At 37.2% G+C, this 22,895-nt stretch overlaps 6 protein-coding genes across 8 annotated transcripts; 2 read left to right on the forward strand and 4 right to left on the reverse strand.

Moving 5' to 3' along the window:
• Positions 1–923: 923 nt before the first annotated feature.
• On the reverse strand, positions 924–1,992 carry RpS15 (ribosomal protein S15). Its single transcript, XM_011146939.3, has 3 exons — positions 1,820–1,992; positions 1,544–1,629; positions 924–1,307 (listed from the first exon to the last, which is right to left on the reverse strand). The coding sequence occupies exons 1-3, from the start codon at positions 1,826–1,828 to the stop codon at positions 959–961; spliced, it is 444 nt and encodes a 147-aa protein (XP_011145241.1). The 5' UTR covers positions 1,829–1,992; the 3' UTR covers positions 924–958.
• Positions 1,993–7,042: 5,050 nt separating this feature from the next.
• On the reverse strand, positions 7,043–9,903 carry Rbsn-5 (Rabenosyn-5). Of its 2 annotated transcripts, XM_025301803.1 has the most exons (8): positions 9,806–9,903; positions 9,407–9,688; positions 9,156–9,278; positions 8,870–9,010; positions 8,609–8,770; positions 8,172–8,523; positions 7,694–8,087; positions 7,043–7,561 (listed from the first exon to the last, which is right to left on the reverse strand). In XM_025301803.1, the coding sequence occupies exons 2-8, from the start codon at positions 9,540–9,542 to the stop codon at positions 7,334–7,336; spliced, it is 1,536 nt and encodes a 511-aa protein (XP_025157588.1). In that variant the 5' UTR covers positions 9,543–9,688; positions 9,806–9,903; the 3' UTR covers positions 7,043–7,333. The 2 variants fall into 2 exon arrangements, with proteins under 2 accessions (XP_025157588.1, XP_011145242.1); XM_011146940.3 differs by lacking the exon at positions 9,806–9,903 and having other exon boundaries at positions 9,407–9,730.
• A 388-nt stretch (positions 9,904–10,291) lies between these two features.
• On the reverse strand, positions 10,292–13,811 carry LOC105186612 (uncharacterized). Of its 2 annotated transcripts, none has more exons than XM_011146942.3 (3): positions 13,221–13,811; positions 12,505–12,696; positions 10,292–12,158 (listed from the first exon to the last, which is right to left on the reverse strand). In XM_011146942.3, exons 1-3 carry the CDS (start codon positions 13,470–13,472, stop codon positions 11,922–11,924), a joined length of 681 nt encoding a protein of 226 aa, XP_011145244.1. In that variant the 5' UTR covers positions 13,473–13,811; the 3' UTR covers positions 10,292–11,921. The 2 variants fall into 2 exon arrangements, with proteins under 2 accessions (XP_011145244.1, XP_011145245.1); XM_011146943.3 differs by having other exon boundaries at positions 10,292–12,104; positions 13,221–13,805.
• Positions 13,812–14,151: 340 nt separating this feature from the next.
• LOC105186613 (uncharacterized) lies at positions 14,152–16,660 on the reverse strand. Its single transcript, XM_011146944.3, has 7 exons — positions 16,272–16,660; positions 16,002–16,178; positions 15,453–15,837; positions 15,131–15,324; positions 14,715–15,050; positions 14,438–14,566; positions 14,152–14,364 (listed from the first exon to the last, which is right to left on the reverse strand). Exons 1-7 carry the CDS (start codon positions 16,638–16,640, stop codon positions 14,290–14,292), a joined length of 1,665 nt encoding a protein of 554 aa, XP_011145246.2. The 5' UTR covers positions 16,641–16,660; the 3' UTR covers positions 14,152–14,289.
• Positions 16,661–17,495: 835 nt separating this feature from the next.
• eIF3i (eukaryotic translation initiation factor 3 subunit I) lies at positions 17,496–19,476 on the forward strand. Its single transcript, XM_011146945.3, has 5 exons — positions 17,496–17,653; positions 18,213–18,459; positions 18,544–18,824; positions 18,909–19,109; positions 19,196–19,476. Exons 1-5 carry the CDS (start codon positions 17,651–17,653, stop codon positions 19,442–19,444), a joined length of 981 nt encoding a protein of 326 aa, XP_011145247.1. The 5' UTR covers positions 17,496–17,650; the 3' UTR covers positions 19,445–19,476.
• A 562-nt stretch (positions 19,477–20,038) lies between these two features.
• LOC105186616 (eukaryotic translation initiation factor 3 subunit I) lies at positions 20,039–22,025 on the forward strand. The gene is made up of 5 exons (XM_011146946.3): positions 20,039–20,207; positions 20,762–21,008; positions 21,093–21,373; positions 21,458–21,658; positions 21,745–22,025. Exons 1-5 carry the CDS (start codon positions 20,205–20,207, stop codon positions 21,991–21,993), a joined length of 981 nt encoding a protein of 326 aa, XP_011145248.1. The 5' UTR covers positions 20,039–20,204; the 3' UTR covers positions 21,994–22,025.
• The last annotated feature ends 870 nt before the right edge of the window (positions 22,026–22,895 follow it).

The raw sequence follows: 22,895 nt of genomic DNA on the forward strand, positions 1-22,895 counted from the left end.
CGTGTGCCGCTGGCTTTAGCTTCCTCTCTGATATGACGAAATCGCGACTCTTTAGAAAATAATCTTCGAGAGCTTCAAAATGTGCCCAAAAAAAAAGACCGAAAACTGAACATTGAAAACGACTCGGTTTTGTAAGTTTCTTTAAAACGCCACCCGTTATTTAGTTGGGAGTCCCAAATGAATAGCGTTTTAAAAAGCAAAACCGAGTCTTTTTCAGAGTTTAGTTTTCAATCAGCTTGATTATATATTTCATGTTATATGTATACGTGTGTGTGTGTGTGTGTGCGCTTGCGCGCATATTATGTGAACTATATAAGTAATCTGACATCTATATATAGAAAATATACTATTTGTGTACTTGGTTATTAATACTGCTATTGTTATCATACTTTATTTCATAATAAAGTATGATAATAATAGATAAGTACTATGGGTAGTATATTTTTTACATGTCAGCTTATCGAGTGATATACTCTTTAGTATAATAAGATATATTTCTTATTAATTTGCAAAGTATTTAATAAATCTTACATGAGAATATCAATAGATTACTGAATATACAACACATGAATACACATAAATAGTGAGAATCTAGAGAAGAATGAGAATATATGAGAATATAGGGAAGATTATAATGTATATATCTAAAGTCACATATCTTATCTCTTATACTTACATTTATCTCGTGTACTTTGTATAAATTTTTATATTGCTGCATTATTTGTGGTAATAAAATATCTTTTTTCTAACGCTCTAATGCAAGCTGATTAAACCTCGAAAAATATCAGTTATACATTTTCATTTCTGCTAAAATTGCAAAGATGTTTTTTATATTGAATCATTTTATTACCATTATTGAATGCTTGCTGCCATGTTGCCAATGTTACTTATGAGAAATAACGTCAAAATAAACTCATTTGTTATATTTTTTTATACGTTTATTGATATAAAATACATTTTACTTAAGAGGTATAAACCTTGAAGAATGGGTAGCACCAATACCAGGTCTACCATGTTTAACAGGTTTATACGTCACAGAAAATTCCCCAAGATAATGTCCAATCATCTCAGGTTTAATTTCCACTTGATTGAAAGTTTTTCCATTGTATACACCAACAATGGAACCGACCATTTCTGGAACAATGATCATATTACGCAAATGAGTCTTCACAATCTCTGGCTTTTCGTTTGGTGGTGTTTCCTTTTTGGCTTTGCGTAATTTCTTAACAAGAGCCATTGGTTTTCTCTTCAATCCATGAGAGAAGCGCCTACGTGCTCTTGCGTGCATTAAATCCATCAATTGTTCGCTAGAAGAAAAATTATCTTTGATATCTTTGATATTGTTTATCAAAGTTATGTTCGTATTTACTGTTTAATTATTCCTAGGAATTTCACAATATAAAATTTACTACTATTTTAAAAATTGATTGATCTAAACTGCTGTTAAGAAAGAAAATTCATGAATATTTGTCATGCATTTTATGAAGTTAAGCATTAGACCATTGTATTATAGTTATAGAATTATTTGCAATGTGACGCTTACTTAGGCATGTCCAGAAGTTGATCCAGATCAACTCCTCGGAAGGTAAACTTCCGGAAAGTCCTCTTCTTCTTCTGGGTCTCATCTGCCTGTCGAAAGTAAAGAAAAGGTTATGTATACATTATCCTCGAGATATACGATAAAACAAATCGTTCTGCGTTTATACAGTTTTTCTAATATAATTCGAAACATAATTAAAACACGTGACTCATAAAATTATGTTTCATATGATGGATGTGTGAAAATTCTTTGGATTTAACATCGAATTTAGAGACCTACCTCAGCCATGTTCGTGTTTTACGAGCCGATTATAAAAGATCCGTGTCTGTTCCTCAACAATACTTTCCGCGTGGTCAGACAGAAGGGAGGGAAGACGGCCAGCGAGTCACAATTAAAGCCAGTGGCACACGGTGCTTGTTTTCGTGCTGGATTGCTTGCTGGATGAAAATACTGCGTTCTGATTGGTACTTTTCCGAAGATGGATGAAAATGCACCAATCAGAACGCAGTATTTTCATCCAGTAAGCAATGCAGCACGAAAACAAGCACTGTGTGCCGTTGGCTTAATTAAGGACAAGTGTAAAAGAGAGGAAAAGAGGGGAATCGACTGTGCTGCCGTTTGAAGCTGTTTGGACCGACAGAACTGAACTGTCGGAGCCAAAAAATAGGGAGTTTTTGCAATGGCTGCGTTTAGGGCCGCGTTCCGTTTCACGCATATGCGCGCATTTATATATAGTTCATGTTACATATACTGTAGAAAATGCGCGCATAATGCATGAAACGGAACGCAGTCTAGAAGAACATCAGTGTGTGCTTAGTAATTCTTGCTCCTGATTGGTAAATACTTCTGGGTCTATGAAGAATCTAAAAGAATGCTCCAATCACAGACAATAATCACTAAGCGCCGATCACTTTGTTCTGCTGAATGCAGCCATTACCTTTCAGATACGGTAAACGTAAATCATGAACATTATTCGCTCAAAAATAATGTCGCAGTGTATGCGACTAATAGCATTCATTATTTATGTTTATCGTATCTGAGAAACGGTATTGCAAAAACTTCCCAATACGGCGAGTTTAAACCCTCTAAAAAAGACTAAAAAGCGAAAACTGAACACTGAAAACGATTCATTTTTGCCAGAGTCCCTATACTATTTTGCATGATTGAAGCGCCATCTGCATCCATTTCTCAGTTGGGACTATTTCACTGCACCTATTTCTGACACTAGCGATAAAATCGCTATTTGATGCGTGTCCATGTTAAATCTATAAGGCCCGGTTCCACAACTTACTGTAAACGAAGTTTAACTCGTTAACCCTAGTTTAGACGAAAAATTGCGTTCCACAACTGCTTTAAACCATGGTTAACGTTGATTTCTCACAGTTAAAGTTAAACCCAAAACTTTGGGCGTTTAACGAATTTAAACGAAGTTTAACACTGCAGCACCATTAATTTGAGAAACAAATTTATGACTATCCCGCTTTTGGAGTTCAGTTGACAAATATTCTGAACGTTTGAACGCCAAAGAGATATGGCTTTAGAATACATATTATCTTCATCTGAAGATGAAGATTTTGAAAACTTAATTTATCGACGGACAAGAAATATAAGAATAAGACGACCATCATATTTGGAAGAATTTAATAATGTCCCCTGACTGCACCGTACGTGGCAAGCACGTCGCTATAACGTAATGACGTCATAGTGACGTACTTACCATATTCTTGCCATGCTGTGCAGACAGGATCGATTTTCATGCACGATTTAAATCAGAGCTCGGCAAAGTTTACAACTTTCGGCCGATTTTCGGAAGCTACGCCTTCTATCTCCCCTTACCGCACGGCGGATCCAGCAACTGACGGTCGCGGCTCGCGACTTCAGGGCCGTTGAGATCATAAGGCGCATCTATGTGGTTAAAAAAAAACATGTCGGCAATAGTACCTCATGGGTGACGAGGAAACCTATTATTATGTTACCTTCTAATTATAAAAATGTAAGAAAAATATATACAGGGTGCACGATTTATCTGAAGACATTGAAATATCTCGAGAACTATGCATTGGATAAAAAAAAGTGGTTAATGAAAGTTGTTAGTCTCGAAGGGGGACATCCAATGATACCAAACTCGACCTCCCACCCCACCCCCTGGGGATGGGGGTTGGGGGCAACTTTGAAATCTTAAATGGAAACCCCCATTTTTTATTGCAGATACGGATTCTACGCCACAAAATACGTAAATTTTGTCTGAAACTTTTTTTTTGATTCGTGATAGATGGACTGTAATCGCAAAAAATTATATTTTCCGCAATTCTCCAGAAATGATCATTGAATTGAGAAATAAAAAATACCTGTTCAATATTTTTAAAGAACATAATAAAAGTTATTCCCCCCCATCCTCTCGGGGTAGGATGGGTGGTAATATTCAAATCTCAAATGGGAACCCGAATCGAAGAGGGAACTGCTCGACGCGCCATTGTGGGTGTATGGCGAACTACGGTTTATTATAAAAGGCAGTGCAATGCTATCTATCACGAATGAAAAAAATTGTTTCAATAAAAATTTCACGTAAAACCTAATTCTGCAATGAAAAATGTGGGTCCCCATTTGAGACGTTATCACCCACCCTACCCCGAGAGGATGGGGGGGAATAACTTTTATTATGTTCTTTAAAAATATTGAACAGGTATTTTTTATTTCTCAATTCAATGATCATTTCTGGAGAATTGCGGAAAATATAATTTTTTGCGATTACAGCGCCATCTATCACGAATCAAAAAAAAAGTTTCGGACAAAATTTACGTATTTTGTGGCGTAGAATCCGTATCTGCAATAAAAAATGGGGGTTTCTATTTAAGGTTTCAAAGTTGCTCCCAACCCCCACCCCCAGGGGGTGGGGTGGGAAGTCGAGTTTGGTATCATTGGATGTCCCCCTTCGAGACTAACAACTTTCATTAACCACATTTTTTTATCCAATGCATAGTTCTCGAGATATTTCAATGTCTTCAGATAAATCGTGCACCCTGTATATATATTTATACAAGTATATATTTGTACAAGTTTGTACGAAATATTATACATATAGTTGTACCGATACATTTATTTTTCAGCCTTTGAGATGCGTTAAAGGAGCGCGCTGTCAGCGCTAACACGTTATTCTGTCTTTATCGCATTCAATCCTTGTACATTGCATGTACAAGGATTGAATGACGCGTTAACGCTGATCGACGCTCTCCCCGAACGCATCTTTAGTAGGCACCACATAGATGCGCCTTATGATCTCAACGGTCCTGAAGTCGCGAGTCGCGACCGTCAGTTGTTGGATCCGCCGCGCGGTAAGGGGAGATAGCTTCCGAAAATCGGTCGGAAGTTGTAAACTTTGCCGAGCTCTGATTTAGATTACCAAAAGAATCTGTCTTATTGCAGTTCTAGCAGAAATCGAGCATGAAATTTCTCATAAAACAGAACAGTAAGTATATAAATTTAATTTAAAATATTGGGTTTTTTGCTTCGACAGATTATATTCGAAAACAGAGTAGTAACTATATATAAAAGTCAAATATTATATGATAAATTTAATCAAATCAATAATATGAACTAATTGATTATTATTAACACTGGACTTCCACCTTTTAATAAATTAATACTTGTATACAAATAGAGCAAATGTTAATATTGGTTAGTGTTTACTTGATACGAAACAGATATATTGTTCTCTACTAGGTGTCTTAGCATCCAGCTTATTTCAATTTTCCCTCTTTTCACTTTTAGCAACAACCAATCATACTCTACGTTTGAAAAGAAAGAGAAATCTTTGACAGTTTCTTCATACAGACTATGGATGCGTTCGGGGAGCTCAGGATTAGCACTATTTAGCACTACCGCGTCAATCTGTCCCAATCTGTCCTTATTATATTTTTAAAGAGCGATAAAGATGGAACAATGCAGTAGCATTGGTAGCGCGCTCCCCGAACGCACTCTATTTAAGTGCTCTATTTAAGGTTTAAGTAAACTACAATTAAAAACACGATGTGGAGCGCGATATAAGTTTAACCACGCCGTTAAATGTAACGTCAGTTCAGGTAATCACGGTTTAAACTTGATTTTGTGGAACTGGGCCTAAAATAGCGGTTTTATCGGTTTATCGGTAGCACAAAACACATTTTTACAATTTTAACAGAGACAAAAGTACAGGGGATGGACAAAATAATGTGAATACCATGCTAAATATTATATATTTGTTTATGTTGAGCCCCCTGCCAAGGTATGAACGGTGCGGCGCGTATATATGGCGCACTTTACGTAGTAACCGTTCTAGTTTATATTTCAGTATACTATTCGCTTATTTTATTCTGCGATGGTGTTAACAATCAGACGGTGAAATGGGCGACCTGTCAGACTTCGAAAGAGGACAAATCGTGGGTGCTCGGTTAGCAGGAGCATCTGTGACGAAAACAGCTGAACTGTTTAACGTTTCACGAGTGATAGTATCCACTGTGATGACAGCCTACACAAAACATGACAAAACAATATCTGCGAAGAGAAGGAGTGGGCGCAAAACAATGTTAACAGACAGGGACCGCCGAATATTAAAAAGAATTGTGGCCAAGCAACATAAAACTACTGCAGCAAAGGTGACAGCAGAACTGAATAGTCACCTGAACAATCCTGTTTCGACAAAAACAGTGCGGCGGGAGCTTCACAAAAGTAACATTTATGGCAGGGCTGCAATTTCAAAACTTCTTATAATGGATATCAACGCAAAGCTGCGAAAGTAGTGGTGCCACAATCATAAAACTTGGACTTGGATTGATAATTGGAAGAATGTAGTATGGTCTGATGAATCATCGTTTACTTTTATCCCTACAAACGGCCGGGTTTATGTATGGAGAACCCCCAAAGAAGCCTACGATCCGGACTGCTTACTACCCGCAGTCAACCACAGGGGCGGCTCCGTGATGATTTGGGCGGCTATATCATGATATTCCGCTGGTCCGATTATTACCCTCAATGGCCGTATTATTGCGAATGAATATCTAAACATCCTCAATGATGAAGTTCTTACTATGACCAGTATATTATTGCCAAACACTGCCATATTCCAAGACGATAATGCGCCCATACACACGGCCAAAAAAATTCAGTCTTGGTTCGAGGAACATCGGAATATTATCAAGCATCTGCCCTGATCAGTACAATCGCCATATCTCAACATCATTGAGTCGTTATGGGGAGTTTTGGAGCAGAAAGTGAAGAGCAGATTTCCACCTCCATCATCATTGAGGCAATTGGCGGAGATGTTGGTGGAAGAATGGGACAACATTTCGTTGGATACTATCCGTACACTCTACGAATCTATTCCGCGACGAATTACAGCTGTCTTAAAAGCAAACGGTGGCCTTACACATTATTAATTAACAAATATTGTATATTATTCAGGTGTTCGCATTACTTTGTCCACCCCTTGTATATAACCAACATTTTTCGAGGTTTAATTAGCTTGCCTTAAAACGTAAAATATTTTATTATCGCAAATAACGGAGCAATACAAAAATTTACTGTACAAAGTACACGAGATAAGTGGCACGTGACTTTATGCATACATTATAATTTCACCTATATACATAGATTTTCGCTATCTGCTCATCTGTATTCATGTATTATGTATTATGTAATCCATTGAAATTCTCATACAAGATGTATTACTTTGCAAATTAATAGGAAATATATTTTATTATGCTAAAGAACATGTCACTCAATAAGGTGATATGTAAGAAGCGTGCTGCCTGTATGTGCTTAGCTGTCGCTACTGGTGCTCTGTTTCATAGCAAAGTAGGCACTTTGAAGCTCTCGTAGATTGTTTTCTAAAGTTGCGACTTCGTCGTACTTGCAATCTGCCCGGGCTTGCTTGATGTACGCATGAAGATTGCTCATTTGTTCAATCAATGGATCCATAGAAGAAGACATGATGGGTGCAACACTGGACGGGCCCCAGCCTTCAGACTGTGTTACCACTGGCTGTGCCTGAAAATTTAGAGATAGTATCATAATGAAATTCACGACAAAATAATGATCAGACTAGATTTTAGGTTCTGCGATATTAGCCTAATGTAAGATTCGAACTTTACATTATGATTCACTTTAGCTAGCGCGTACCTGAGTAATTTTCATAGAAGGTCCGCTGTCCAAGTTCCACGTCTCTCTTTTGCGTTGCTCCTTTGATTTCTCTCGCTGTTCTTCTTCCAACTGTCGCTCGTACGCTATTCGAGCTTCTATCCTCTTCTGACGTTCCTCTTGTAGAGCTGCATATTCCTCCGGGGTGGGTAAAGGTTGCAGAGTCAACAACTCTTCTTTCAAAAATATCACCGCTGACGTTCTGACCATCTGATACAGCCTCTGTTCTTGCCCCTGCGGAGCAGCCTCTTCTGTGTCTTTTGGCGCGCCAAGCATCAGAATCCTCTTACTTGTCGCGTCTATGTTCTCGCCCAGCTTCGCCAATTTCAGTCGCAATGTTTGAGCGTCCTCCAGATCATACATGGTCTCCCCCTCTCTGGAAGTTTTCACGTGCGCTCAATATCATCGTGCAATTGGAACCAGATCGATGTTCTCTTAGGTACAGCGGAGACTCACGTACTTCAACGACTCCCACATTTTATTGTACATCGCTAAGTGTTTCGTGGCCTCCTCCATGTATGCCCGCATCTTCTCATAGAACTGACAAACGATCGGTTTGTCGAACTGCTTCGCTTTCTGCATCTCCCGCGCATCCAGCAGATTCATGCAGTGCATGCAAACTCGAAAGTGCTGCTCACTGCTGGCTGAATCGTTGACCAACGATAGAACACTATTTAAGCTACCGCTGGAAGGCGAACGTGCCAGTTTCGTGAGGCCAACGCCCGCGCGTACTATCCTCTCTGAAAGGGCTCGTTCCGACGTGAGTGGCAAAGCGGAATCATCCTGCACAGACACGGGACTGGTCATTTTTCCTGTGAAAAAGAAGAAATATTCTGCCAGACATGACTTCAGAGGCAGAAATGTCTTTTCTCAGATGATATTGTGTAAGTTACGTACGTGCGTTAACTAGAGATAAGAATAATGTACAATTATGGCACATGACTGCCCCGCACAGCCTGCAGTGATGTTTTCTCCTTGCCAAGTGAAAGCTCTTCGCACAATTGGGGCATAGTTTCACATCTTTTTCGTCGATCCATGGCACAATAGTACGTTCGTGAGCTGTTGTAGTAGATTTTATTCGAATCACTGTTTCTATTGTGTATAAAGTGTAGAAAATACATCATAGAGGTACACGTGATAATTTTTATACAACTTTACCTTTCCTATCGACAGGATCAGATGGTAAATTATTTAATAATTTATCTAGTCTTATAAGAAGTTTATTTGTTTCATATGCATATCTTTCTAGTCGGGCATTTCTTATATCTTTAAAATACCTTGTATGGGATACAAATGCACCTGGAAAAATTTCCAAGTTAGCAAGGATATTCCATGAAACAATTGTATTTATATCACAGTTACAAACAAAATTCTTAATGTATATAAAAAAATAAATCAGGAAGCAAAGTATTATTGTTCAAATAAGTATATGAAGCATAGATACCGATTTCTTGTGGTCCCCAATTAATTTCAGGACTCTGCCTCTTATCCTGTACCATTGCACCTGAAAAAGCTTCTGGCATATCATCCTGCTTCAAGATCTTCTTCTTGGCTTTGCCAAACAGATCTGAAAAACAAAATCAACTGTGACATTCATCCTGTATACATTTCAAAAGCTCTTACAGCGAACGACGCGAGTAAAATCTCATGATTTTTCAGGAGCGAGGAATAAATCAAAAGAAAATATTCCATTACCTTTTAGCGATTTTAAAATCTCCGGGTCATCGTTGTGGACTTCTTCGAAATGTTTCGTTAAGTGGTTGGGCGTCTTAAAGTCAGTCATACATATGGGACATATAAATCCCTCCAGAACTTCACCGTTGCCGGCCATTTCGAGGCGGAGATAATCTCGTGATTTACAGTTCAGAGTCCGTCGGTCACATTTACCAATTTTGCACTCGCTCTATTGTAGGCGTTTCTCCGGTGCTCTCCAGCAGTGATTGCATCTTGCGGACGGCCATATTGAATCTATGACAGCTGAAATAGAAATGGCTGCGTTCGGTGGAACACAGCGATCGGTAAACTGTCAACGGTTATTAGTCTTTACTATTAGTTTCTTAAATTTAAACCAATTACGTTGACAAATTACTCAACTCAGTACACCTGTTCGCACCTGTCAAACGCTGACTCTATAACCTCGCGCAACTTCAACTTTCATATATATGTTTGTTATCGCGATCGGTTGCATTTCGCGTGATAAGAAAAGATAATTTGCGTATCCATTAACATGAAACATAGCCCATTAATACGAAACATATTTCGCAAAAATTAAAAATAACTATTTAATACGAGAAGCGATTAATCCTAACTGATTAGGCATGTTCAGAAATGGAGCACTCTTAATTCTAGACTATTCAAAGCGACCAAGAATATCAGCAGTTGTTTCAAAGTCGAGAGATCGATAGTCTTCGTGGGAGTTAAGAGCGTGCCATTTAAATATCAATAGAAATGCTACGTGCATTTTGTATACCTAGAAAAAATACACATAATTTTGTAACACATAAATAAGGAAAGGTACAGGAAATATATATCATATATTGCACAAATATTTTTCCAACAATTGAGAAAAGAGGAATCGCATAGATTATATCGTATGTTTATTTGACTTACATATCCCAGAACATTTACACAAATTAGTATACAGTTCAATAACGAACGTAAAATAAGAACCTCACGCAAATGTTAAAAATTGGTGATGTTATACATGTGCTTGAATCTACAACAGCATTGAATTCAGACGAATTTTCAGGCCGTCCTTCGATAGTTCCTCAAAAATCGTTATCACATATCATAAAACTGAACACATAGCTTCAGCAATGACAATAAATGTATAAAAATTAGCTCGAATTGGTGTTTTATACAATATCATATATTTTGCTCCGAAAGCAACGTTATTTAATGTTAAATACCCTACTAGATTCTACATTTACATTATATTTGCATACGACTCGAGGACTAAATTAATTGTGTACTCATAGAAAATGCTCCAGCACGATAAGTATCCCATTGAAGGGCAAATATATCCATCATAGATCAGTATGTAAAAAAATCACGTGCAATATAAAATGACGATTGTACAATAGTATCAGAGATTTTACACGGAAGTGTAAAAAGAAACCGGAACAATGAAAATTGTGCATTGTGGTGGCGTGATCGAGAGAGAACACGTTCGTGAAAACGTTTTAAAATTCATCTTTCGAGTTGCAGTTATTTCGTCTTATATGCCTTATACACACATTATTCTAATATATACATAATCGTTCATGTACTAATACAGTGACAGTTATTGACTGAATTGATGTACATGCTCCAATGTGCGACCCTCAATTTACATTATACATACATAGTCGATGACGACTACGGGCTGTCACCACGGGTACTAATTTAGATCCGATACTTAAAAGTACGTACGCAAGAATATATAAATATCATGAGAGCACGTTCAATTAGGGCAAGGTCTCGAGAAGTGCTCGACCGCGCGTAGGTTCGTCCAAAGTATTTATAACAGCAAATGTGATTCCTCAATGATGAAAACACAAGTTAAAGAATATCTTGCGACAAGTTCAATATGTGTTTCCGATAAAAAAGATCATTATAAAACTCATCACATAGAAATCGACACGATCGTAACGCAACTGCTTTAACATACATAACCTGTAAAATGCGTTTTTTCTATCTGGATCCAATGCTCGCTTAACATATCAACGATGAGGCAATGGACGGAGTGGAGGAATGCGTAGGCAAAAAACAGGGATAAGTACCAACGCGTCTAAATGTATACATGTATATGTATATATATATATATGTATATAAATGAGATCTCTTAAATTGCGATTGTGCATATTAAAGTAAAAGTCTATGCTTAATATTAAAATAAAAGTCACACGAGTCAGGCGAACCGTACAAAAACACGGCAAAGAATAATAAAGCAATTTTTCGTTGAATGGCATAAAATCGATTAATCACAAAATTGTCGCCATGATGGCCTCGAGAACAGACGTGCGATTGACTCCGAAAAATAAAACAGGGACGATACCCCCCGGGTCCCGAAGGTAAAATGAGACAGGATCCGCGAGATTGGCGAAAGTCGTGGTAAATTCTTCTCGCAGGAGAGCAACGTGTGTAGAAGATTTATAAAAAACCAAAGCGATCTCTCGTCCATCACGCGTTACGAACGAGCGTGCGGAAAACGACCGAACGATTTGCGTACTCAACCTGGGACCTGATTAACGATGACGCCGGATCCGACGGAAACGGCCGGCGGGTTCGCAGAGTCCTGCATTAGCGTGTGCGTTTCTTCCTCTTGATCGGAAAGCGGCAAGGCCGGCGTGTCGTGCGAGCCCGCTTGCTTCATCTTCAGCTGGCTCGGTACCTCCGTGAGTACTGGCCCGTACTGCGAAGTGGAACCCACCAGCAAGTCAGTCGATGGATTCAAACCGCCCAACATCTTTCCTCATAGCAACGCGTACATAAGATAAAGAAACGAACGTACAGACCAGAGAGCGGATGGCTTCCGGTGAAATAAAATTAGAGCGGAGATGTGCGGGTTCTCGAAGAAATCAGCTGAGATATGTCTCCTTTTTGGAGTCAGTTCGAAACAATAAGAGCACAATGTCACAATTACAGTTTGGTACTCGGGATTTTAATTTTACCCGGAAACGTACCGACATCGTGAAGAAATTCAAAAATATCAATGCAACTCAAGGACCGCGTATCCGCGCGATTTCAAGTATCCGCACATCTCTGTAAAAATCAGACGCAAAATATTGTGCGGCTGGAGCTTGTTTGCCTACCTGGCCACTGCTGCTGGTCATGCCATTCCTTGGTGATTTGTTACGGCAGAAGAAGTACAGCCATCCCCAGGCTAAGCCGAGTAACACACCAACTATCATCATGGAGGCGCCCAATGCTACAGAGCTGTCTTCTGCATCTTCCACTTGCTGTGTTATATCTGGAACTACCGTTGTATGATCCTCTTGCTTGGCCTGTAATTATAACCTAATGTAAATCAATAGGATACAGATATCAAAAAAAGTATAAAGCTAACATTTTTATATTCAACGAAGTAATAATGTTATTCAATATATTATTTGTATATGTTTTTGGATAAAGTATATATAGACATATACATGCATAGTGTGCTACAGGATATTCCTAAGAATATATATCACACAGTTCTATTTAAAAAAAAAACTCAAGGTGACCATACAATTTTAAAGAAAACAACAGATTATCAACATTTTTTCCACTTTGCTCTGATCTGTTGCTCGTACAAAACAGATATAGTTCTATATACATTCCTTGTCTGTTTATAACAGATGCTTGGATAATTATACACCGATAAAAAATTCAATAAAAAGGTTATAAAAACTTCAATAATTATACAGACCATTAAGATCAAGGTGAACTTTCTCTCTCTCTCTCTCTCTGTATACAGTTAGAACCATATATAGATGTATATAGATGTGAGACAAAATGGACAAGTCAAATCGCTAAATCGGGGGCTCACCTCCGACACGTTTGTTCGCGATGGTGTGCAGACGAAGCTGACGAGAATCGTCGCGAGACCACCGACGAAGAAGCACAATCCGACCGACAGTAACACCCATTCGAGCCATTTGCGGGAGCTGAGCTTGTGTCTAGACATGATCCTCCAAAAGCCGTGCCTCAGGCCACCGCTGCCGCCTCCGGTGCCATCGCCCCCGCTGTCGTATGTATAACCGACCGTGGTCGGCTGGTAAACGGCGCCGCTGTCCGGCATATCCTCCCGCGAGATGTACGCAATTTTTCCGATCGTATGGCCTCGCTCGGCCCCGCGAAGAGTCCAAATCACACGCGCGTTCGCGACGGAGCTTCAAGAATCACGACAACGCAACGTCACTTCTGTTCACGATACATCGCACCGTGCGATACGTCGTCGAGGGAAAAACCGTTCGCCGCAGAGAATTCGTGACGCAATTCCACCTTCCCGGGTGTACTCCTCTGCGTAGTTACTTCCTCCCGCTTTTATCCTGCGCAGTTCGTGCAGCTCGCGCTCGCGTATCACACGTGACGTACAATCGCAACAAACGCGACTACGATAGAAGGATGTGCATGTCGTAAACTGTCAAATAACCCACAGCCATCTTGTTCGGTACCAGTGCTCCGAATTTGCGTGCTCAAGGCTACTCGAGATTCAAGGCTAACTAGCCTTCTCGAGGACGCCGATTGGTCGACGAGTAGGAACTTACTAAGGCCCGCGAAAGAAGATTTCAAGAACACTCGTTCTGCTCGAAATACACAAGCGCGGGTATTTTATAAATTTTATATCTCATAAAATTGAAGATTCGATTATTGGGGAATGCATACGAAAACCTTTGACGAGTAGTCATATTATCCGTGTGTGCAATTTATATTGATATCTATAAATATACATACTACACGTATAAATGCGACACAGATCATTTTTCAAGCTTGATTCATATTGCTCTAGGAGAAAGCAATGCGCGCGATACAAAATTTTTTAGATATATCACTATCTATATGTATCTGTACATATCAACAATTAGTTTTAAGTCTTATTATAATGATGTCTAACATTAACTCTCAGCTTGTGAATAATTTGTGTTTTCTCCGATATTTATTGAACATGGAATGTACTCCTGTCCAGGTTCCTGAGGAGAACACAGGTGGGTTAAAGATGAAAATCTATCACCGTACATGTAACAACTCGTACGTTTTACGTACTGGATTTACAATGATTTGTCTCCCCTCTTCCAGATTCAGTTCCTCCATCTCCTCCGTCGTTAAGATTATTACGGAATCTTCGGGTATGTTGTTCTCATCTATGTAAGTGATGGGAATCTCCGATGAAACCTGTATCATAAAATATATCTTTCATTAGTTAATGTAATACTGATCTCAGTAGACTTTTTTATTTCTGATATAAAAAGTGATTTTATCAGAAAACCAAATTCTTTATAAAAAGATAAGATTTTCAGACATACTGTGTCATATACATTACCTCACAATAAGCAAAATCAGAGTTTTCATGTGCTCTCGTTTCAGAATTCTGCTGCGATGTGTCCATTAATCGTTGCTGCTTCTTTACATTCGACGATCTCTTAGTTTTCTTGCCATCCTGCTGAAGCCTTCGCCATATCGTCGTTTTTGGAATACGATACGTCAAAGATGCAGTAGCTTGTGACATCTTACCACCCTTGCAAGCAGCCACTGCTTCTTCTAATCGTGATTTCTTTGACTCTTCGTTCCGAGTTTTGCGTTTCTTCCAAAATGATAACGGCAACTTGCCCTGGTCTACTAATCGTGCCTTGTCCCTAAATAATGTAGTCTTTGGTATCTGTAAGTAGGGAAGATCGTCGTTAAATTAATTATCAAAGTATTAGATAGCTTTAACAGTGTAATAAAAATAAAATTTACTTTAAATTCTAATGAAACTTTTGTCAGATTCTCCCCTCTTTCCAAGGCTTTCACAGCAGCCTCCCTCATGTCCACATCATATGTTCTTTTTATTTCAGAACGCACGACTTGGTGACCCTCTTTTTGTATACGCCTCCACAACACAGTTTTGGGTATTTTGTACAAATCTGACGCATGCTGCAAACTTGAACCACCTGTAATAATTAGATCAGCATGAGACATATGTTTTACTTGATTATTAAATAACCATGAATTATCCTATATCACTAGGATAATTTAATTTAATATAAAAGAAATATAAAAGAAAAGAAAATACACTAACCCATCACAGAAGTTATTGCTGCATTCATAGATTCTGCAGGATATTCGTTCCTCGATGCATTTAAATGAATACCTAATGCTTTTGCTCGCATGTACAATGTTGAACGTGGTATATTGTGTCTAGTGGCAGCTTCTACTAATGTTTGTCCTAATTTTAAATCTTCAATTGCAGATGCCAACATAATATCATTATATTCTTTCTTGATATCACGGCGGCGTTTTCTTTTCTTAGACGAGATACTATCTTCGAGACTAGTTTCATTCTGATTATCTTGTAAATCTTTTTCTGGAGAATCAGACCTTCTTTGTTTCATTTCAATCATATGTTCATCGATATTATTGTCTTCTGTATTTACAGTACTATCATTTTCCTCAAGTTTATCAATCTGTTGTGAAGAGACATTATACAATCATAAACTCATTGATTAAAATTGCTAAGCATAATATTACTGTGAGAACTTTGTAATTAATAGAAATTTTGAACTATAAATTTTTAACTACAAACTTCTGTTCTATCCCAGCTAAATAACTTTTATTATTTGATACTAACATCGATAAGCCCACTTATTTTCAGTGACCGTGCAGTGTCGAGTAAGCTACTAATATTTTCCACAGGAACTCGGACCTCGCCATGATATGCAAATTCGACAATCGACTTTATATCCTGAAGAGATACATCACTGAGGATGATGGTCGGATGTTCCTCCGTCACTTGACTAAGAACTTCCTGCAAGTCGTATAATGCTAGTAAATTTCATCCATATTCATTCGTTTTCCCTTGTACACGAAAAATTAAATTCTGTCAGAACAGAATGTTTACTTGAAACAAGGTGCTGCAGGCGCACAATACGATTCGATGCGCGTGAATACGGTGACCAGCTGCGCATAGAGTAACGTCCACCATACAGTCCTCCTGCAGGAGCTGCTGCACAACATCGGGCAAGTGATTTTGATAATTCTCCCATTTGAAGGAAACATCTTGGTTGACCTCGTGCTGTTCGGAGATGTCTGTCATGCCGTTTCGAATTCGTTTCCTTTCCAATTTTTCGTGACAGCTGTGTATACGAACGGAACTCGGAACAGGACTGTGGCCGTGTGATCTTGTAAGATTGACAACTCTACTTGTAAAAGCGCTAGTTTTCACGTGGCTACGGCTTTGATGAATTTTAGAACAGACATCACATGTCATCCTCCATGTGTTAAATTAATGGCTGCGTTCCGATATTCATTGCCAGTATTGAAAATACATGATTTGTGTCACATATGCTATAGATTTTCAGTACTGGCAGTGAATATCGGACCGCAGCCGATTGGTCTGTTCTTTTTAGCTGCACTACTGAACTGGTGCAATAAGTTAAAGTGAGAAAAAATATAATTATCTCATTTTAACTAACACTAGTTCCGCAGTGCAGCTAAAAACAACAGACCACATATTACGGCTGCGTTCCAATATTTACTGCCAACACTGAAAATCTATAATATACGTGACACAAACTATGTATTTTCAGTACTGACAGTGAATTTTGGAACACAGCCTGTATATGTCATATAAGCTTGATGAATGCTGATTGGCTGATAAATAGAGAATTTTTGAGGGTTTTTAGAGAAAAAATTAAGCACCCTAGAAATTCTCTATCTGACATTCAATCGAAACGTCCGACAAACGTATGACGCATTAATATTAGCTTTAAATACCAAATTCCGCTATTTAGGCTGCGTTTCGATATTCACTGCCAGCACTGAAAATTTATAATTTATGTGACACAAACCATTGGTCTGTTCTTTTTAGCTGCACTACTGAACCAGTGCAATAAGTTAAAGTGAGAAAAAATATAGTTGTCTCATTCTAAGTTATTGCACTAGTTTCGCAGTGCAGCTAAAAAGAACAAATCACATGTATTTATTTTTTACTGCGTTCCGATTTCATTGCCAGTATTGAAATTCTACAATATACGTGACACAAATTATATATTTTCAGTACTGACGGTGAATTTCGGAACGCAGCCAGTATATGTGACACAAACTATATATTGCCAGTAGATGTCGGAACGTAGCCATAATCGAATTTCTACCTTCATATCTATCTCCATTTTCTGACGCATTTAAGTGGTGGTGAGTTCTGTTAAACGTGTTATATATATAAAAAAGAATTATATTCATTTCCTTAATTGAAGATTTTATCGAGCTAAACGCGACAGAATGGTAAGTCTTATCAGTCTTATATCAAAACTAAGATTATTATTTCTTTTATAACAAAGTTCGTGTATAGTGTAAATAAATAAAACATACAATAACCCTAATCGTCGAAATATGAAATTGTATGATTAATTGTACTTTTTTGCAATACGTTGCAAGTACGAGTAAAATATCAATAGATATAACATCATAGAAACATTAATCAACTAAAATAATAATACAATAGATGTTATCTCAGACTTATATGATCAAAATTGTATATGATATACTATATGATTAGAAATTAGTATTGTGGCCAAAAGTACAGGTCTTTCAGTTTTATACATCTTTAGGAACATTAAAGAATCATTATCGAAAAATTTTGTAATTCTTAGATGCAGTTGCAAATAATGCTATCCTTGTTAAGTTGCATATTGTTTATTTAGGATTTGTCTATCTATACTGGATAACTTTTTTCCTATCTCTACATCTTTTTTTTACTAATATTATATCCACACATACATATATGTCTTTCACAATACATTTGTAATTCTTTTCCAAGTGCTAACAAAATTATCTATTTTAGAAACCCTTAATGTTGCATGGGCACGAACGTGCCATTACCAAAATCAAGTATAACAGGGAAGGAGATCTGGTATTCTCTGCCAGTAAAGATAAGCAACCCAATGTTTGGTATTCTTTAAATGGAGAGCGTCTTGGAACTTTCAATGGCCATAATGGTTCTGTATGGTGCATTGATGTGAACTGGGATACAACACGGTTGTTATCTGGAAGTGGTGACAATTCTTTGAGAGTTTGGGACTGCCAGACTGGTATGTATAATAAAATCATGCGCAAATGCATTGAGATATTTCGTATGTAGTGTGTAATCATATCTTTTATATAATATTGTTCAGGCAAGGAGATTGGGCAGCTGGATACAAATAGCTCAGTACGAACATGTGGCTTCAGTTATTCAGCAAATCTTGCTGTATTCTCCACTGATAAAGCCTTGGGTCATCAGTGCGAAATGTTTATCATGGATATACGAAATGTTGACTCTACATTGTCACAAGATGATGCAATTTCTAGGATTTCAGTTAATGGTCCTAGAATTTCAGCTATATTATGGGGTGCCCTGGATGAGACAATCATTACAGGTCATGAAGATGGGGACATCACTCTCTGGGACGTGAGGGCAAGTATTTACAAAAATTTAAATCACTGCAACAATAATTATGGCAATAGCATGAGTCAGTAATAATGTTTCTTGCTTGTACAGACAGGAAAAAAGTTGTCCAATGTGAAAGGTCACAAGTCACAAATAAACGACATGCAATTTAACAAAGATGGTACCATGTTTGTAACTGCATCTAAGGATCACACAGCTAAACTTTTCGATAGTGACTCTTTAATGTTGTTAAAGACATTCAAAACCGAAAGACCTGTGAATTCGGCTACGATATCACCGATTTTTGATCATGTAAGTCTGAGGAAGTATCCATCATATTATTGTCTAGGTTGATTTGTGTTTCTATAATGTTAAATTCTATTGATTCTCTTTATAAGGTTGTTCTTGGTGGTGGTCAAGACGCCATGGACGTAACCACGACATCTGCACGACAGGGTAAATTTGATTCGCGATTCTTCCACCTTGTATTCGAAGAAGAATTCGCACGTTTGAAGGGGCACTTTGGTCCCATCAATTCCCTCGCATTTCATCCCAACGGACGCAGTTACTCTACGGGCGGAGAAGACGGATATATCCGTATCAATAACTTTGATCAGTCTTATTTTGATTTTCACTTTGAATATTAAATTTATGAAATATATATTTTCTGGCCAAGCTATAATTATCAACGACTATTCATTTTTTCCAAACCAAAATTCAATCTGCAGCAGTTTGTGCTCGAGACGCAACTGGTCTATTAAATTTCAAACGAAGTTTTTAAAGTTTTAAATACAGTATTTCAGATAGAAGTTTCAGTTGTCATAATTATGATATGAGAATAATACGAAAAACACTTTTGATCATGTGCATGAATTTAAAACTGCAAAATATTACTCTTGTATGTTTATGAAATATATATATATATATAATGTTTGCTAAAAGCTAAAGTGAGAAAAAATATAATCTCATTCTAACTTATTGCACTAGTTTCGCAGTGCAGCTAAAAAGGACAAACCACATGTATTTATTTTTTACTGCGTTCCGATTTCACTGCCAGTACTGCTGAAATTCTATAATATACGTGACACAAATTATATATTTCAGTATTGACAGTGAATTTCGGAACGCAGCCAGTATATGTGATACAAACTATATATTGGTGGCGTTCCGAAATTCACTGCTAGTACTGAAAATACATAGTTTGTGTCACATATACTATAGAATTTCAGTGCTGGCCGTAGATGTAGGAACGCAGCCATAATTGAATTTCTGCCTTCATACCTACCTCCATTTTCTGACGCAATTTAAGTGGTGGTGAGTTTTGTTAAACCTCGTGTCATATATATAAAAAAGAATTATATTGATTCGTCCCTTAATTGAAGATTTTATCGAGCTAAACGTGACAGAATGGTAAGTCTTGTCAGTCTTATATCAAAACTAAGATTATTATTCCTTTTATAACGAAGTTCGTGTACAGTGTAAATAAATAAAACATACAATAACCCCAATCGTCGAAATATGAAATTGTATGATTAATTGTACTTTTTTGCAATACGTTGCAAGTAAAATATCAATAGATATAACATCATAGAAACATTAATCAACTAAGATAATAATACAATAGATGTTACCTCAGACTTATATGATCAAAATTGTTTATGATATACTATATGATTAAAAATTAGTATTGTAGCCAAAAGTACAGGTCTTTCAGTTTTATACATCTTTAGGAACATTAAAGAATCATTATTGAAAAATTTTGTAATTAGATGCAGTTGCAAATAATGCTATCCTTGTTAAGTTGCATATTGTTTATTTAGGATTTGTCTATCTATACTGGATAACTTTTTTCCTATCTTTACATCTTTTTTTTACTAACATTATATCCACACACACATACATATGTGTCTTTCACAATATATTTGTAATTCTTTTCCAAGTGCTAAAAAAGTTATCTATTTTAGAAACCCTTAATGTTGCATGGGCACGAACGTGCCATCACCAAAATCAAGTATAACAGGGAAGGAGATCTGGTATTCTCTGCCAGTAAAGATAAGCAACCCAATGTTTGGTATTCTTTAAATGGAGAGCGTCTTGGAACTTTCAATGGCCATAATGGTTCTGTATGGTGCATTGATGTGAACTGGGATACAACACGGTTGTTATCTGGAAGTGGTGACAATTCTTTGAGAGTTTGGGACTGCCAGACTGGTATGTATAATAAAATCATGCGCAAATGCATTGAGATATTTTGTATGTAGTGTGTAATCATATCTTTTACATAATATTGTTCAGGCAAGGAGATTGGGCAGCTGGATACAAATAGCTCAGTACGAACATGTGGCTTCAGTTATTCAGCAAATCTTGCTGTATTCTCCACTGATAAAGCCTTGGGTCATCAGTGCGAAATGTTTATCATGGATATACGAAATGTTGACTCTACATTGTCACAAGATGATGCAATTTCTAGGATTTCAGTTAATGGTCCTAGAATTTCAGCTATATTATGGGGTGCCCTGGATGAGACAATCATTACAGGTCATGAAGATGGGGACATCACTCTCTGGGACGTGAGGGCAAGTATTTACAAAAATTTAAATCACTGCAACAATAATTATGGCAATAGCATGAGTCAGTAATAATGTTTCTTGCTTGTACAGACAGGAAAAAAGTTGTCCAATGTGAAAGGTCACAAGTCACAAATAAATGACATGCAATTTAACAAAGATGGTACCATGTTTGTAACTGCATCTAAGGATCACACAGCTAAACTTTTCGATAGTGACTCTTTAATGTTGTTAAAGACATTCAAAACCGAAAGACCTGTGAATTCGGCTACGATATCACCGATTTTTGATCATGTAAGTCTGAGGAAGTATCCATCGTATTATTGTCTAGGTTGATTTGTGTTTCTATAATGTTAAATTCTATTGATTCTCTTTATAAGGTTGTTCTTGGTGGTGGTCAAGACGCCATGGACGTAACCACGACATCTGCACGACAGGGTAAATTTGATTCGCGATTCTTCCATCTTGTATTCGAAGAAGAATTCGCACGTTTGAAGGGGCACTTTGGTCCCATCAATTCCCTCGCATTTCATCCCAACGGACGCAGTTACTCTACGGGCGGAGAAGACGGATATATCCGTATCAATAACTTTGATCAGTCTTATTTTGATTTTCACTTTGAATATTAAATTTATGAAATATATATTTTCTGGCCAAGCTATAATTATCAACGACTATTCATTTTTTCCAAACCAGAATTCAATCTGCAGCGGTTTGTGCTCGAAACGCAACTGGTCTATTAAATTTCAAACGACGTTTTTAAAGTTCTAAATACAGTATTTCAGATAGAAGTTTCAGTTGTCATAATTATGATATGAGAATAATGCGAAAAACACTTTTGATCATGTGTATGAATTTAAAACTGCAAAATATTACACTTGTATATTTATGAAATATATATATATTTTGACATGTTTGCTAAAACTCATTTTTTTTTTACAAAATTTTATATCTCCTTTTGATTGTCACTGCAGTTTTTCGTTCATACTTTACTTATCTTTTTACTTGGGATTGTGCTTTTTTACTGAGGCCGAATTCTGTTGCTACCAAACGGCGGTAGGTTTCAAAGTGTGTAACGCATACTATAGAAACCTTAATTCAATGTTGGTATACTTTATTCTTGTAATCATATATTGTACAAATTATTACAATAAACTATATTTCTGTAATTATATCTAGCGATGTTTCTTAGTTTTACCAACATAGCTTGCCGTAAGCGTTTGGCAAGTAGCAGAATTAAATAATACAGCCATATAGTGCAAAAACGCACTATCTCATTTTTCATTGTGGTGATTACACGATTCCTCCTAAAATTATATATCCTACAATAACGTACAAAAATGATCAGGACAAATTGAAAACACTAAATTAAACCCGTTACTTCTTTTAATGACTATCTACATATTGATGTAACCCTATTATCGTTTCAGAGTGTATACAAGAAGAAAATAAAATGAATAATTTCTTCTTGTGATACACTATTGCTATACTCTATAATTTTACATATTTATATATATAATATCGTGAACGT

Source organism: Harpegnathos saltator, unplaced genomic scaffold, assembly GCF_003227715.2.
Source record: "Harpegnathos saltator strain DR-91 unplaced genomic scaffold, Hsal_v8.6 scaffold45, whole genome shotgun sequence".
Classification (NCBI taxonomy): Eukaryota; Metazoa; Arthropoda; class Insecta; order Hymenoptera; family Formicidae; genus Harpegnathos; species Harpegnathos saltator.

What these genes read in the sequence shown, in the direction of transcription:
- RpS15 (XM_011146939.3), bottom strand. An exon ending in CAACTTCTGGACATGCCTAA is followed by an intron (nt 1,308 to 1,543) that starts GTAAGCGTCACA and finishes TTTTTCTTCTAG; the next exon opens with CGAACAATTGATGGATTTAA.
- Rbsn-5 (XM_025301803.1), bottom strand. Translation starts at nt 9,542, where the DNA reads ATGGCCGGCAACGGTGAAGTTCTGGAGGGATTTATATGTCCCATATGT. An exon ending in GATTTTAAAATCGCTAAAAG is followed by an intron (nt 9,279 to 9,406) that starts GTAATGGAATAT and finishes TTTGTTTTTCAG; the next exon opens with ATCTGTTTGGCAAAGCCAAG. An exon ending in TGATCCTGTCGATAGGAAAG is followed by an intron (nt 8,771 to 8,869) that starts GTAAAGTTGTAT and finishes CTACTACAACAG; the next exon opens with CTCACGAACGTACTATTGTG.
- LOC105186612 (XM_011146942.3), bottom strand. Translation starts at nt 13,472, where the DNA reads ATGCCGGACAGCGGCGCCGTTTACCAGCCGACCACGGTCGGTTATACA. An exon ending in CGCGAACAAACGTGTCGGAG is followed by an intron (nt 12,697 to 13,220) that starts GTGAGCCCCCGA and finishes TTATAATTACAG; the next exon opens with GCCAAGCAAGAGGATCATAC. An exon ending in TGACCAGCAGCAGTGGCCAG is followed by an intron (nt 12,159 to 12,504) that starts GTAGGCAAACAA and finishes CTATGAGGAAAG; the next exon opens with ATGTTGGGCGGTTTGAATCC.
- LOC105186613 (XM_011146944.3), bottom strand. Translation starts at nt 16,640, where the DNA reads ATGACATGTGATGTCTGTTCTAAAATTCATCAAAGCCGTAGCCACGTG. An exon ending in CCTGCAGCACCTTGTTTCAA is followed by an intron (nt 16,179 to 16,271) that starts GTAAACATTCTG and finishes TACGACTTGCAG; the next exon opens with GAAGTTCTTAGTCAAGTGAC. An exon ending in AGCAATAACTTCTGTGATGG is followed by an intron (nt 15,325 to 15,452) that starts GTTAGTGTATTT and finishes TAATTATTACAG; the next exon opens with GTGGTTCAAGTTTGCAGCAT.
- eIF3i (XM_011146945.3), top strand. An exon ending in TCACTCTCTGGGACGTGAGG is followed by an intron (nt 18,825 to 18,908) that starts GCAAGTATTTAC and finishes TTGCTTGTACAG; the next exon opens with ACAGGAAAAAAGTTGTCCAA. An exon ending in TATCACCGATTTTTGATCAT is followed by an intron (nt 19,110 to 19,195) that starts GTAAGTCTGAGG and finishes TCTCTTTATAAG; the next exon opens with GTTGTTCTTGGTGGTGGTCA.
- LOC105186616 (XM_011146946.3), top strand. An exon ending in AGTTTGGGACTGCCAGACTG is followed by an intron (nt 21,009 to 21,092) that starts GTATGTATAATA and finishes AATATTGTTCAG; the next exon opens with GCAAGGAGATTGGGCAGCTG. An exon ending in TATCACCGATTTTTGATCAT is followed by an intron (nt 21,659 to 21,744) that starts GTAAGTCTGAGG and finishes TCTCTTTATAAG; the next exon opens with GTTGTTCTTGGTGGTGGTCA.